Below are 17281 nucleotides of genomic sequence, written 5' to 3'. Positions count from 1 at the left end.
TTATCGCTACATAGCGATTTCTTCCAGGCAACCAAAGTCGTAAAATGAAAAAACATAGAAAAGAGGTCAGTTGCACTCGCTACAGCTTAGTTTGTTTGTTCCCACATTTATCGTCTTTATTTGGGAACTGTTTGTTTTGGACCAACGAATTTGAGTTTTCTATCGTGAAGCGTTATTAATAATGGTACGTATATACTTTTAAAAATGAAAACAACTATTTGTGAATACACATTTATTTCTCTCAAAGAGGTTTAAATATGTAAGTATGAAGCTTGGTTCACCTACGGTCCACAACTTAATTTTTTGCCAAAACAGCAGCCAATAATAATAAAAAATAATTATTTACTTGCTTCAAAACAAATAAGTATTATTCGAGACAAAATCTTATCAAACTTCATGTGTCCTAGATACGAGTGTAAGCAATGAATTTTTTAATGGTGGTCTTTAAAAATTATATCACAATTATATCTAAGAATTTGCTCAGTATCGTTTTCATGTGTAATGGTAATACAAGTTTAGATCAACAAGAGATAAACCGTAAAAGTTATCACTAATCTGGTTATTTTAGTGTAATAATGTTTTTTAGATGCGTTTATTCCGTCTGTAGGTTTTTAGAGTCCATCTAGCCTTGAATAAACGATAAGGTTTTTTTCTTAGCCCTTGACTGCAATTTCACCGGCTGGTAAGTGATGATGCATTCCAAGGTGGTATGGGCTATTAGGATTATGGTAGTTATATTATCGGCTTCTGCGTGACATCGTACCGGAACGCTAAATCGCGTAGTGGCATGCATTATCGGTAGGGTGATAACTAGCACCGACTAAAGCCTCCCACCAGACCAGATCAGTGAAAATTCAGAAAAATATAAATTTTAAATTTATAAATTAAAGTCAGTGGCTAACTTTTATTGGAATAAAAAAAAAACACTTAGTTCTCAGTCACTCTTCTATTTTTAACTGCAATTTTAAAAATTCTCTTTCAAAAGGGGAAATGTAAATACGATTTGCATTAAGTATCTTATTTCTTTTCACGATTGCGGAACGTGAAACATGGAGGTTTGCTTACGAGAGCCAGGTATCGTAATATGCAGATTTATGTGAATGTGTGGATAAGTTTGACGTGTCTGTAAGTAAGTGTGTGGCGTCGTAGCTCCCGAAAACCGACTCCCGACTTTCATTTTATTTTCTTGGTTGAAACATGAATTAGTCGGAAGTGTAAGTAGCTACGTTTGTAAAAAATCGGTAAAGGATGGCCACCATTAAATGGCTTTTTTTTCCCAACCCCCTGTTGTGAATGAAAGAATGATTATGTGTCGGGGTTTTTTTAATTTTTTGAATGTATAATTAATTATTGTCTATTATTTAAAACAATGTTCAATGAAATATCAGATGCAGGCATAATATGAAGCGCTTCGTTCTGATGCCAAAAAAAGAACACTAAGCTCAATAATTCGAGGGTAAACTAAGTTCGATCAAACTTATTCGTCTTTAAGTCGAGATTGCTGACTGACAAAGCAAAGAAAACCCAGAACCGATAGATAAGACATTTGTCTCACTTTTTCATTAAGTGTAACAACAAAAATATGTATTATTTTTGTATATATTCTTAGCCTAAGCAGATGGCAGACGGTAGGCGGGAAATCATTCCTATAAACAGAGCAACACGTCCTACAAAATACCGCCTTGTGCCCATCAATCTGAGGCGTCGGTGTTAAGCTTCGTGCACCGGTAGCTGCTTGGCGGCAGAAATAAGCATATCAGTAGAACTTGCTGCGAGCTCTATCACAAAAAGCCTGCTACTACTTTATAATGCTTATTATAATGCTACTTATACGAGTAGAAGTAGCATTATAATAAGGCCACTGTCCTGTTTCCTACTTCAGGTGAAGTAAAGTTCGTTCACATTAATTTACCGTAGTTATACCTACGTTACCCTTAAACAACATATGGTAAAGTTGACGGTTTCATTTTTGCTCTTTATGCTAGAAGGATCAAGTACGATGTCCTTGTTTACTATATTTCAGTCTCCGAATTCATTTCTAACTTTATTAAAAGGAAGTAATTTTACTCATCACTTTTTCATTTCCTCGCAATCGAAGTAAATAGCACCGTGACCAACTCGATCCTTAACTCGTTTTATCCTCGACTTAATATCTACTCTTGTCTGCGATGGATAAAAATCTCAGATGAAATTGCTTGATCTATGCTCTTGTAAAATTTACTATTTTAATTCACATTCAGATTAGTGTTTATAACTTTAATGTACATGAACATATTATAAAGCAGCAGCGTATTTTGCTTGGATAGCATGCTTGTTCTTTAACTTTAAAGATAAGCTCTTTTCGATGTACCCTTTTCTCTATCCATGGTCCTCCCATTCACCTCTTTTTAGTCCCACCCAAACCTTTGGTTTTGTTTGTTCCACCTAAGTCAGTCTCAGTAATCTTATTCACTTTCTCTCTACTTTTCCCATAATTACATTCGTGACTAATTCATCATGTCATAGCATTACCAATCATTTTCTCTCTTCTGATGAATTTTATCGTTCTTGTTGGTACTTTATTATTTCAAACTTTCTCAAGTCAACTTCTCCTCTCCATTCGGTGCCAACACCATATTTCTTAATGCCTATAATGTATTCAGATATAGTTTTACATTGGTTTCTATTGTCAATTTTACGACGATCATTTATATTTGTGAAAACTAATAGTCTTTTAGAATGAAAGTCAATCAATCATGGCGGATATGCGAAAGGAAATAACGATGGTCGTAAATTCAGACAGCATGTAGTAAATGAATTGCGTGCTTATTTATCGCTGCTATATTTCTGTATAACGGAAGCCTGGTGGCAATACACGTTGTTAATTTTAAGCCACGGTATAGTTTTATTATTCTATTATATAAATTCCACATAAGAAAGGCAAAGGCAAATTAATTTGTGTCATAATTAAATTCTAACATGCATCCAATCGGTAGACTAGTAGGAGCGGCCCCCACGAAAGAGAAGTCGAATCACTTTCGGGGGTCCGAGTTCGAATCAAGCACACACCTCTAACGTTTCTAAGTTATGTGCGTTTTAAGCTTTTTAAGAAAAGCTAAATGTGCGTGATGGAATTTGGACTAGGCCCCCCGAAGTCGAGCCGAAGTCTTAACCACTAAGCTAAGTGCATTACTGCTTAAGTCGTAGTACTAAGAACTATTATAAAAAAAACAAAAATGGTAAAAGTGGGTCACAGAATGTCGTAGGAATATTGGACTTTCTTTTAACAAGCTTCATTTATTTAACTTGAAGCAGTTTAAGAAAACTTCCGCAACTTAAAATATAGTCTTGAACTCGTTGAGTCTTTGAATTTGAGAGTGCTAGAACTAGGTGTTCCATTATTTCACAGCTACGTTCCACGGAAAAGCTGTCAAAATAAGTTGATCGAAAATGTACAGTATTTAATATTAAAGGCTCTGCGCTGCTACGAATTAGACCTGCTATTAAACTTTTTTCCTAACGACTAATTTACAATAAGAGATAATAAGAGACAAAGCGTCGTGCCGTTACCCGTGACTTCATTAGACGCTTTGCAGTTCGCAACGCGCTTGTGATTCCGTGGCCAGCACGTTAAATACCTAGTGAAGCTCTTGGAGCTTCTGTAGGTCTGCTGCTATGTGAGATCAACACAGGTGGTTATAATAACCTAATTGTACGTAGGCTTTTTATAATTTTTGCAATGCACATATTTGACGGCCGACTGGCGCTGTAGGCAGCGATCGTGCATTCTGTGTCCAAGGCCGTGGGTTTGATTTCATTTGATTTAAATGTCTGGGTGTTCATCTGTGTATTATAAGAATTTTTGTATATTATTCATTAAAATATTCATTAGTCATCAAAGCACAAGCTATGGTTACTTTGGAGGTAGATGGCGATGCGTGTATTGTCGTAGCATATTTATTTATTTATTTATACCCTCTTTAGTTACTACTACCCGTTTATAACACGTACTAGAGATATTTTACATTTTATATAATTTGCTTCTGCATCAGTAGGCATGCCACTGCATGTGAATCAACCTACAGTTGCCAGTGGCAAATTGACGATAATCTATTTATATTCTGCAATTTACAGTTTATCATTCTGTATTATACTCATTAAAAGGTGGCATGTTTCACGTAAGATCGGTGATAGCCTAGTAGGTAAGGCTTTGGCTTACCTGTCAAGGGACCTCCAGCACACACCAAGCTTTTCGGAGCAAGCTGCTCAGAGTTATGTGCGTTTTCGGAGCAAGTTTTTGGTGAATAAAAACGTGAGAAAACCTGAATGCCTGAGAGTTATCCATAATGGACTCAAGGTCGTGTAAACTCTACCAATCCGCAATTGTCCAGCATCGTAGAGTACAGCCTAATCCATTCTCATTCTGAGAGGATACTTTGAAGTCAGCTCTCACAAGATAGAAAAATTAATGTTAAAATGCAAAATGTAAATTGTTGATGTTGGAAAAGAGCAACTGCTGAGTTTCTTGCCGGCTTCTTCTCAGTAGAATCTGCCTTCCGAACCGGTGGTAGAATCACTACAAACAGACAGACTTGACGTTTCAAAAGTGCTTATATTAGGCCTACTTGAAATAAATGAATTTTGATTTTGAATTTTGAATTTGAATTTGAGCCGGTAATGGGTTTTTGTAGATGATGATATTTCACATATAAGTACTTATTTCAGTAACTTCTATAGAAGGTATTTTTCTAAGAAAATTGCTTAAATAAGGTGGATTATTTTAAATAAAACACAATATTAATCATAATTAAATTTTTATTAAAATCAAAATTTGATACAACTTTACAGCGAAATTTCAATATTAGAAATACGTTACACAATAATAAATGTGACTATAAACTTTTTATGAACACGTTTTTTTTCTCATGTTTTGGAATTTAAACAACAACTTATTGTTCTTCTATCTCACGCTGACTGTTTGGCTAAGGTTGTATTTATGTGTCAGATGCAACGCTACTCTATATTAGAGTATTACAGGTTTGCACAAACAAATGCGTTAATCAGTTTAATCGACCCAGAACAATTTTTATGAGATAGGAACAACTAAAAAATAATTACCAATCACACAGTCATACAAAATTATTGCTGCCGAAAGTATAGTCACTACTTTAACATACATCGTAATTGATATCGAGAATTTTATATCAAAGACTACATGTAATAGATAATATAAAGGGGCTCAAAGATGATCAAGTGACTTTATGACGAGCATGAACTGTCGCTAAGTTAGCAAAACAGCAACCTGTCTGAATCTTGAAGCTAAATGTTTTTCTGTTATTAAGATTGTTCGCCGATTCGTAACAGCTTACGCTCGGGCTAGCGTCCAGGCTCGAAAAAAATAAAATTGCATCCAGCATGCGGTAAACAGTAAGATGCTTAACGCAAAGCACTGTAGACATTCTCAATGAAAAATAAAACGTGCTTTATTCAAGCCACTTAACCTTCTCGGAGCCCTTGAAGACATTTATATACTGCGAATACTGATCGAAGCTCCAGGAATACACGACAACGATTAACAGTTAATACATCAATAATAATAATACAACAATGATATACATGTAAATGCCTTAATATTAAATTGATATGCTTTTATTTAGGTGAGTGATGTATCATATGATTAAATATTATTGCTTTTCCCACTCTCCCGATATGTTTGATGTTGGTTCCTTCAATACCCGTATAAGATCATAAATTATTACTTAACTTGCGTCAGATATACAAGGAATATTAATAGACCTTAACTAGTAAAATTTCTATAATTTTAGCAGATTAATATCAAGTGGATTTTACAAGTCAAAACGCAATTAAAATCTTCTAGTATCTAAGCGGCTTTCCGTTTTTTCAATATTATTTCAATTTTTCAATACTAAGCAACCAATAAATTTTAAGAAAACGAAATGCTAACTTCAAAGTGAGGTATGTTACCTACTTAATGAACTTCACTTACCTATTCCAAATAATTGTTTTGATTGAATTTAATTCCAAAGAAAATTTCGAAATAATATATTTAATCGCGTTTTGACTTGAAAAAGAAAAAAAAGGGCCAAAGATTTTAATTCATAGACAACATTCATATTATCGAAATTTTTATATATCTTTTAATATATCGTTTAAAACTACACCATTTATAAAGACAGCATAGTGTACCTTAATAATTAATCAGGTTTTTTTGACTCTGACCATTATACAATCGTAGTAATAACTATGCATGTAATACATGGATAAGTGCATAAGAGATTATTAATAAATTGTGCAACAACTACTACTTATGACTAATTAATATATTTAAGTGAATATATAACATCTATAAATTTCAATACACACCAATAGATTTTTTAGAGACATAATATTTGTTATAAAATGTATAAACGCGTGTAAAAAGAATACAAAATAGGTATTCAATCTCGCGTCCTACACGCGTTAAACATTTTTATCAAAAATTGTAGGTACATTTACACACATTTTCTAAACAATGAATATATGAGAAGAGACACATTATTATGATTTCACAAACTTTGGTACGTCTACGTCCCAATAAATACTTTTATACCAAAAATTATCAAGGAGGTATCACATTGAAAGCTTCCATTTTATTCGCAACATTTGTATATTTAGTGAATATACTTATACTTACTTATGTAATTCAGACTAAGGGATATGTTTTTGGTTACATTTTTATCACTTAAATAAGTTCATGATTTCACGATACTTTAATATCAGTGTTAACATACATAATGACACACGCACGTGACATTTATGTATTAAATTTTGAAAAAACTTGCCATTTGCGCTACTTCACTGTTTTCCCTTAAATTCCCCATTAAACGTCAACAGATAATAATCACCACTCTTTATATTTTATTGTTGATGATTCATTAAAACAAATGGTTTTAAATATATTATTACATATTAAAATAAATAAAAAATTTCAACATTTACGATTAATATTACGTTTGTAGTCTCTAATAGTTAATAATGACGAATAAGTTAATAATTCTGACAAAATAATGGATCGGCGAACTCAACGCTTGATAGACTTATAAGGGAAAATCTAGGGAAGCGAAGTTTCCGGCTTTAACGCAATAATAAAAACTTAAAAGGAAATGCAACAAAACTGAATAGCATAATATAGAGTTTAAAGTCACATTTATTACTTCACTAGTTACAATATGTATATTGTATATTAGTAAAATCTACACAAAATATAACATAATAATCTATAAAAGGCAAATAAACAGAGGAACTAATATAAAGTCTCTTACTGAGACAACATAATTGTGAACTTAAATAAAAACTTTAAATAAAAAAATATAAAATAAAATGTAGCTCGACCATTCATTCAAGTTTTAGTCCACGAGTTTCAAGTAAAAAAAATAACTACAACTTTCATAACACTTAAAACTGTCGAGTCGATACAATGAAACAAATATTAATAATGCTAATTAACTTCCAACTGCATAAAATTTATATTGATAATATAGCTAACTCTTAACTATTTATAACTAATCTACATCGAACATTTAGGGGCTCTAATAAATAACTTTTACTTTATAATCTTTTATAACTAAGCTAACACAGTAATCATAATAAACGAGAGGTAGAATTATTACAAGGAAACATTTGGAAAGTGGAAAACTTTAAATGTAATTTAAATATTTGGTAAATATAGGAGCCCCATATACACGTACTTACGAGTATACAGATAAATATTGAATAGTCAACATGGTAAATGCGCAAAAGCTTAGTATTACATCATATTACGAGAGTAAACATAGAAAAGGCAGGGTTAGTAATAAAATAATTAGAGTTTCCATTTGGATGAAAGATGAAATTTGAAAAATCAATTTGTATTGCGTGTAATATTTCAGCTCGAAAACTTTAAAAATATCCGTCTTTTGAAAGTCGAAGATGGTTTATACATAGCTTCTAGATTTTCATCGAATTAATTGTCAAAGGCTTCACCTACAACTTGGCTGGTATTATTCTAAAGTAAGGCATACCTACCGTAAAGGTCTTCTAATTTTAAAAATACATAGTGTATCACACTAATTCACGCCTTCATAAAGTCCTTACTTATCACAAGTTGCCATTCCAAAATACTAATTTTGTAATCAGCCAAAAATTGATATGTATCGTATATTATTGAACAAATTCATCACTTTTATATCGAACAGAATTTTCAAATTCACGAAGAATCCGACACCGAGATATCCGGCCACAGCTAACTCGATGGGGACCCTTCGTTTAACATAACAGGGTAACTGAATTGGGTACATAATAAAATACTCTAGAATAACCTAACGATAACAGCGAAAGCAACGTTAGTTGCTAAAATTGGACATGTGTTGGAAACGCTGCTGCGTCCTCCATGACCCGGTTTTCTTAAGCAATTCATTTTGTCCAGGGGCATTTTCGCCACACTGTACTCTCGGTGTTCGCTTACCATGGTGCAAATGGTGCGCTTCTTTTGCATCATCTCGTCATCTCGTTCGCGGAGACCAGCCAGCCAGAATTCGTACCATGCCAGATCGCAATCGCAAATCAACGGGTTATCTAGAGATAAAAAGTTATCAGTTACTAATTTTTAGTGGCCCTGCTCTCTGAGTCCGAGGCGATGGGCTCGATTGCCACAGCTGCTGACTTTTTAGTGTTTATTTTTTTGTTTTTATATTATTACTATATATATATATAAAATATTAACCAGTTATCTTAGTACCCATACCACGCTTATTTTAGGGTTAGATAGTTACATAGACATCTGTATTGTCGTAATATATTCATTATTTATTTTTTGACGACCTCCCTGCCGCAGCAAAGAGTTTTTAGTATTAATTCCCGGGTAAGATCCCCAACAGAGGATGGAGATTTATAGTGTCGGAATTTTCAATTTTCTTCGGCCGTGGCTAGTTACCTAAGAGATTCAGCATTCCGGTAGGGGACGCTAGCGACCGATCTCCGTTATATGCCTTTCTACTTTTATGTGTTTGTTGTGTTTCTTTTTTTTTATACAACTATTACAACCAATAACTAACTCATTACAAATTTTAAAATAATTTAAATGTTAAAGCTGTCATGTAAATGGAAAGTTGCAAAAATAAATAAATAAACATAAATTCTGTTTAATATTCCGTCGTTATTTGGATCCGACGGTAGAAGTAACAAAGTACAAGTTCCATCTAAGTGAACGGACTTCATTCAACCGTAACAAATAATATATCGAATACACTCGAATAAGACAGATGCAGTTATTCGGGCTCGCTTTAAAATAGTGTCGCCTGTCTAGTTTTATTCCCAAATAGTTCTCAGTCAGTTTTGGAACAACATAATTTCCACTCTATATGTATTGCGCCCGCTATTTCATGCAGCTGCTACTAGAATTCTAGATTAACTGAGATCGTAGTTTTTGCAAAACGCAGGAACGCGATATCTAATGTTTAAATTTTCTAGTAGAATCTACAGGTTTTTGAAGTAAAATTGATCAAGCACCGATTCATCGCGCGATACGAACGGCAAGACTACTAAAACTAGCAACTAAAATATTTTTTTTATTAGTAATTATTGACGAACCAAGCAGACGGTCCACCAGATGGTAAGTAGAAAACCTTCAGCTATAAACAGAGTGACATATCGCAGGCATGCAAGGCACGTATTCTGCAACGTGCCGCCCTGTGTCCATCAACCTGAGGCGTGATTATTAAGCATTGTGTACCTGCAATCACGCGCTTCAAACCGGAACACAGCATTGCAACAATGCTGCTTAGCGGCAATAATAAGTAGGTAGGTGGTAGTATGTCCCCGAACGTGCTCTGACACAAAAAGATCTACTACAGTTACGAAATGTAACAAAAATCACACGGGAAGCGGCAACCAGGACAACGATACTCCCCGGGCTTTTTTCACGCCGCGCAAAAAAAAAAATGCAAATGTCCAGAGGTAAAAAAAACAGTTCTCAGGTGAACAGATGAGGTAAGTTGTGAAATTATTTATTTATTTACAAGCGGACCCCAGCGCCATCTGTCGGGCTGATTTGTGAATCTAAACCATCCAGGGTGCCACCCAAAGGCATACCAAAAAAATTATTTAAATCGGTCCAGCCGTTTAGCAGGAGTTCAGTGACATACACACGCACACAAGAATTATATATATAAAGATTACACTACAAGTTAACCCTTGACTGCAATCTCACCTGCTGGAAAATAATGGTTTCGAGGTAATCTGTTAAAGATATGGTAGTTATATTAAACTCATACCCCTAATTGGTTCCTAAGCGATATTTTTAAACCACTTAAGGCCGAACCGCTGCGCCAGGGTTAGCTCATATAGCTAAAATACATACCCATAATATCAACCACTCGCAGCGTATCAAGTATAGGCTCCATGATCTCCTCGGGAATATGCTGAAGCTTATTGTTCTGTAGGTTGAGTGTTTCCAAAGAGTTAAGATTGTCAAAACCCATCGTCGGCAGTTGATGAACCCTGTAAAAAAAAAAAAAAGAAGTTTTTAATAATCCTCAACAACAAACAAACAAACATCGACGTTCGACTAAGGTACAAAAAACCAAAACGCTTACGTATAACAAACGGCCCATTGAGAAGAAGAAGAAGAAGTAATCCTCATTTGTTCGTGTGGTTTAGTAGTGCCAAGTAACCCTATTATAACTTCTATATTTTGGTAGGATCATTTTTACCCACCAAACTAAATATGAAAGAGCCAGGGAAAAATATGAAACTGGCTTTTTAGATGCATTAAGATTGCTATACAAGCGCATGCTCATTTAAATTCCGAGTTAAATCACTCAAAGTAATGGTTTTGCTTGACGAAATTATTCTATATTTTGCTGGGATCGTTTATACCCACCAAACTACATATGATGAAGCCAGGGAAAAAATATAAACTGGTTTTCTAGATGCATTGCGATTGTTGTATAAGCGAATGCTCATTCCAATTCCGAGTTAAATCAACAACGTTTCGAAGCGTAATCAATCGTCTTTGCACAGGAACTGAGTGGTATGGTAGATAAGTATTCAAATATCACAGGACATTCCACTTTTACAAAATAATGTGGTTTTTTAAGAGTTTTGCAGGATGTTCTCAGCAACAATAAAGACAATCTTATGATTGTTTGACATCTTTATCTGCTCTTGTTCACCAAGAAATTTAGGCTAATTGTGTGATAACAACTTAAAGAATAAGTTCATTTTGGCGTTTTATGACTCTTGTTATAGCACTGATTGTAGATAATTACAGTATACATTTATTAATCAATGGAAAATATTGTTATTTTTACCGAAAGTTTTGTTTTAATTAAGATAGAAATGTAGTAAAGATTTTCATATGGAATTGGTAATATCACTGAGATTACATCTATCTTTATTGTAACATTTATAGGAGCCCCATCCTAAAATTAAATGTGTTAGTATTTACTGATATGACACCCAAAACACTTAGAATTGGATTGTTTTTCAAGTTCCTAAATCAAATTTACAAAGAATAGCAGTTAGCCAATGTGTCGGAAGTCCAGAGACTTCTTTATAGTTCGGCAGCCTAGTCCTAAGTTGTATTAGCTGAATGCACTTCGACTGAGAACCGGCCACATTGCTTTTGTAAATATTGGTCTAGGTTTAGACTTAAAGTAAAGGTTCATACAATACTAGTTTTAAGTAAGGCTTGTCTTCTCTTTAAATTTTGCACTATTACATCATAATCATCGTAATATTATTAATGCTATGCCTTCTTCTGTATATAAACATCTTTTTTCAATACTTATAATATTCCTTCAAACTTGTAACTCTAAAACACAAAAATAGTAATGAAAGTCCGCGTTTAAAACAGTTTTTCTAAACGCCTTTGGAAGCCGTTTGTTTTCCTGGGATAAGAAGTCTATGTTACTCTGCGTCCTTTCAGCTAACTCTATGCCAAAAATGAAGTCAATCGGTTGCTTAGTTAGGGCGTAAAGTAAGAACAGACAAACAAACATACACAATTTTGCGTTTATAATATTAGTAAGGTCAGTATACTTTAACCGTACGATTCAGTAGACGACATAGTTTGGAAAACATCCGTTGCAAAGTCGCTTGTCTGTCGGTATCCAAGATATATTTCACAATGTGCTCAGAAACTATTCTATTTAGATTTTGTTACTACTATTATGTAGTACCTACGTAGTTTGTATACCATGTACTCTTATAAAGCGTTGCTACCTGATTCCCGATTCGCACCGCATTAATCGAATGCCCATCCTTTCCCGATTAGTGAACAACAAGAATGAAAGTCATCTTCTAGGCAAGGGCGCTCCATCTAAGGTAGCATCACCATCACCATCTAACGTCAATAGCGTGACCTATATATATTAAAAAAAAACTAAACAATTGGGTTTAATTCAACTCAAACACAATATAATAACTAATGAAGATTGGCACATTCGCCCCCACGCGTTCCCCTTTTCATTAAGAAATTAAAAATGAACCAATCAACAATGGAAACGGTGGAGGGTAATCTAATGGCATACCGCAACACCTTTCAACATTAAATATTCAAACGTTTTGCAAATCACCCATCTCAATTAATCAAGTTACAAGTTCCAATAGTCAGCCGGGAGCTGCGAAACTCTGTTACTACCCGAATTAATCAAAGACGATCACTTTAGCGTACGAGTATGTATTGCATTAAGAATTGACAATCAACTCCTGGAAAATCCTTTGAATTTAGTTTAAATAAACATTAAAGAATGCTTCGGCTTTTTTTACGAGGAGACCGAGTTCGAGCCCCGGCACGCACCACTAACTTTTCCGAGTTATGTGCGTTTTTAATTTAAGCAATTTAAATATCACATGCTTTAAAAGGGGAAGGAAAACATTGTGAGGAAACCTGCATGCCTGAGAGTTTTTCATAATGTTCACAAGGGCGTCCACACTTAGCCAGCGTGGTAGACTATGGCCTAAACCCTTCTCATTCTGAGAGGAAACCCGTGCCCTGTAGTGGGCCGGTAATGGGTCGATAACGAAGTTGATGACTGAGAAAAAATCAAAAGGCCCCAAAATAGTTCAGTTCCAAATTTTAATTATAACAAATAATGTCTTTTAAAAAGTATATTTTGTCTCCAAGAGTATATTTTTAAGGGCGTTGTTTCACTATAGCCCAGCAAGCTTTACTAGGATAAATCTGACATCTTGACAGATTTCCAACATGAAAACTTTAGTGTCAAATTTACCAATCATTTATTGTTTATTGTGAAACATCTTATTATGACCCTAATTGCTATACGCCTTAGCAAACACACTAAGCTAAGATTGAATTTAAGATTGATTGAATTATCAATTAATGTAAGGTTTACTAAAGTCTACACGATATTATAAGGATCGCAAGCGGAGAGTTTATTTTTATTTTTGTTCGATTCAACAGCAAATTATTTACGATTCAGACATACAAGATGTACCTACAGTAATTTCCCAAGCGCTAATGGGTACAAACTGCAAAAGAAGTAATGCAAATGCGGTCTCTAGAAAGTTCTTTCCACCGAGGAACAATTCTTATCGCTCCAATAAATTACTAAACTTTTACTACTTCAGTAGATGTTCCTTCCTTGTGTTTTCATAAAATATGGTCTTACTTCAAAGTTGTAAAGAAATATAAAGCATTTATGTGATTTTGAGAACTTTGAGAGGCCACTTTATTATAACAAATTTTCTAAACACAATCTGTAGATATGATTTATTAGATACATTTGCTAAGTTATGAACATCTTTTACGACTTCCTACACCACATTAACTTTTTATAGTTGAAGCATTGCAAGTGTTGCGGATAAAAATTAATGGATTGATGTTTTATTATCGGCTCTTTCCGTTTCGGATCAATCGTCGTAGGTAAACAATAATGTTGTTTACAACATATAAAATAAATTATGTGATTATTATAACGAGTATTCCTTTCATATTCTTAGAAACCCAAGGGTTTTTGTTACTTTTGGATATCTTTAAGTCAATATTTTACGAGGAGAAATCCTACATACTTTAACATATATTTTCTAAAAAAACTTCAATAAAACCATTCAATTTACTGCTGCGAAAAATAAAATAAAATAAAGGGTTGGAAAAAGAAACTGTGAAACAATAAATACGAGAAATAGTTATATAAAGAAACTAACGAAAAAGGTCGGTTAAGAGAGGCCAGTTCTGGAATAAACAATTTATAGCTACTTACATGTTCTTTTGCATATTGAGGAATGTGATTGAATCTCCATAGCCTGTAAAAGCATCTTCGCTTATATAAGTGATGTTATTGGAACGTAGATCCAAATGACGTAAGCGATGCAAGGGGCGTAGAGCCTCTGATGGAATGTCATGTAGACGGTTGTCACCCAATCGTAGATACTGCAGGTTTTCTGAAAAAAAACAACAATATTTAATCTACGGCCTGCTTAAAACAACAAAATACGAATAATTGTGTCTAAGTTATAAGGTATTTGTATTTCAAGGCGTAACTTTGAAGAGTTGTTTTGATTTTCATACATTTTTATCTTTCCTAAGTATATAAAATCAAAAAATTAATAAGCTGATGTCATCTCATATACTGTTCTTACGAATTTGCTAATAACGAACTTTTTTCATGAGAGATTTTATTATAATACCTTCTAATCCAGCGAAAGCCTTTTCGTCAATTCGTTGAATTTGGTTGCCCTCGAGTTCCAAAGAGTTGAGGAACGTCAAGTGTGAGAAGACATTTGCTGGAACCTCTCGCAGTTGATTATGTGCCAGTCCCAAGGAATCCAAGTTACGTAAACCTAAATAGTAAGAGAATGTTATTAAACTAAACCAACTGAGATAATATATCACTATCAATATGTATTAGCTAGTCGTTCATTTGCGTATTCTGCTGTCACGTTACTCTCAATATTCATGGCATTTCTTCTACGGTCAAGGTGGAACCCATGGAATGAGCTGCCGAGGGAAATAAGATAGTCTAAATCATTAAACATCCTTAAATCTCGGTTAAAAGACTATTTCCTGTCTAGTATGTTGGAAAATATTTATGTATTTAAGTTTTATATTGATATATATATAAATATATGATATATGTTTTACCTACACATATGTAGTATTTGTAGTATATGTAATGTATATAATTAGAAAATTTGGGTATTGCACTATCCCGTTTTATGTAATATGTTTCTTTAACCAAAGGTTGTCTGGAAGAGATCGCTGCAAGCGCCGCCTTTGTGTATATATTTCCTATTATCGTTTGTTTTGTTAACCCAGCTTTCTATTTGTATCTGCAATTAAGACTTCTTCTATTCTATTCTATTCTATGAAATATTAATTATGTTAACATGTTGTTCTCCTGGAAATTAGACGACAGCATCAAGCTAGTGGTAAAAGATTGTCTGTCTCCCAAAACCATATTCGTTCTTTTTATTCACATTTATGCCTTGTTTCAACATTCATGTTCTTCTTGTAATGTTATCATGGTAATATTTTGAATACGGTTGTAAATATTAAGTATCTGAAATACTTACACCCGTGTTCATAAAAGGGATTTTGGAGATAAATAAAATATAACTTATTTAGAAGCCTGTTACAAAATAAGGGCATACCTGCAAAATCCCCTTCCGAAATAGTCGTAATGCGGTTTTCCTGCATCTCGAGCTTTTTCAAGTTCTCAAGTAAAGCTAAAGCCTTTTGCGGTACTGCTGTTAACTCGTTCCCACCGAGGTTCAAGCGCTTTAGTTTTCTGAAAAATTTTAATGGTTTTATTTTCCCCTCAGATAATTTACACACTTGATAAAATACAAATCCCCATTAAGTGTTAGAGTGTATCTCCGACATTAATTATTTATTGTGTTATGGAAATTCTCAGTTTGATATCAGTAGAGTTTTAGGCAACAGAACCGACCAACTTTTTGGCTTTGTGCCGTAAGTTGTCTTGTTCACAAATACCTACATGTATAAGGGAAATCTGCATACGGGTTTTTAAGAGTTATACAAATTTCTGCACAGTCTCATCAGTCAAAAACCGAATCGTACTGACACAGTTTAAAAGCTTATATACGTGTGATACAAATTGTATGGAGACACTTTTTCTGCGCTTATATGGATACTGGCAGATCAATGACCTTGACATGTGTATAAGCCATAATCATAATTTATGTTTCTAGAACTGCCACAATAAAATAATCAAATTGCTCGCTTGATGTTCATTAAAGCTAATTTAGCTTATATCATTCGAACATATTATATTATACCTCCAAGCTTAACTAAATTGGCAGGTTTAAAAGCAGTGCCATATTTTTTTAAGGAACATTGTAAAACGGTTACAAAATCTCACTAAAATTTAACGGCTCAGTTAAACCATTTTACAATTTTTAACTCCTAGATACACACGTAAACAGAAAAAAGGAATCAAATTGATAATACTCATGTTTAGTATAGTCGAAATATAACTTGTATTTGGCATGCTTTAAATGGAGTAAAACGAATGTGAATCGATTAAACCAATGACCCCAAGAAGTTCCGTATATGTATATTTCGTGCTACGCTACATAATGACTATCTTACTTTCCAAAAGAACTAACAAAGGAAACAATAGAAAGATAATTCATTTCATTGAGAATTATAACTGCCAAAGACGTTAAAACCCCAACCGAAAATGTTGCCACGACATTTTAAAATTTATACCATGATTGAGGTTTTGTTTGTTATTAAACTTTTGTAGTAACGCTTATCTATAAAGTACAGGCTAAAGTTATTAAAACGAGAAGTGTGAATTCAAGATGAGCTCTTAGTATACGGCAACCCAGAATAATGATAAAGTTTAAAATCCTTTATTACAAGTGCTTTATCTTAAGTTGTACATCTTCAACTCTTTGGTCATGAAAATTAGAATCCCAAATTTTGGAGAAATAAATAAATAAATTAATAAATATACTACGACAATAAACACATCGCCATCTAGCCCCACAGTAAGCGTAGCTTGTGTTATGGGTACTAAGATGACTGATGAATATTTTTTTGTGAATAACATACATAAATACTTAGAATATACATATAAATACCCAGACACTGAAAAACATTCATGCTCATCACACAGACAATTTTCAGTAGTGGGAATCGAACCCACGGCCTTGGGCTCAGAAAGCAGGGTCGCTGAAAACTGCGCCAATCGGCCGTCAAACGGTTTACTATTAATACCGTGTGGTGTTGGTAGATAAGAATATAAATGTCACCACCCTCTTTCCAATGTGACAC

General features: G+C 33.8%; 1 protein-coding gene across 2 annotated transcripts in view; it reads right to left on the bottom strand.

The window, feature by feature from the left end:
* Nucleotides 1–7288: 7288 nt before the first annotated feature.
* The window catches only part of LOC120624779 (leucine-rich repeat-containing protein 70), a 164566-nt gene continuing 154573 nt past the window's right edge, over nucleotides 7289–17281 (bottom strand). For both annotated transcript variants that reach the window (XM_039891509.1, XM_039891510.1), the window contains 5 exons: nucleotides 15631–15767; nucleotides 14668–14820; nucleotides 14241–14421; nucleotides 10376–10515; nucleotides 7289–8592 (listed from right to left, as the gene is read on the bottom strand). In XM_039891509.1, the coding sequence (XP_039747443.1) occupies nucleotides 8327–8592; nucleotides 10376–10515; nucleotides 14241–14421; nucleotides 14668–14820; nucleotides 15631–15767 (877 nt within the window). In that variant the 3' untranslated portion in view covers nucleotides 7289–8326. The remainder of the gene's footprint in view (nucleotides 8593–10375; nucleotides 10516–14240; nucleotides 14422–14667; nucleotides 14821–15630; nucleotides 15768–17281) is intronic.

Source organism: Pararge aegeria, chromosome 6 (assembly GCF_905163445.1).
Source record: "Pararge aegeria chromosome 6, ilParAegt1.1, whole genome shotgun sequence".
Lineage (NCBI taxonomy): Eukaryota > Metazoa > Arthropoda > Insecta > Lepidoptera > Nymphalidae > Pararge > Pararge aegeria.
The sequence above is the reverse complement of the archived record's forward strand: the minus strand, read 5'-3'. Positions and strand labels throughout refer to the sequence as shown.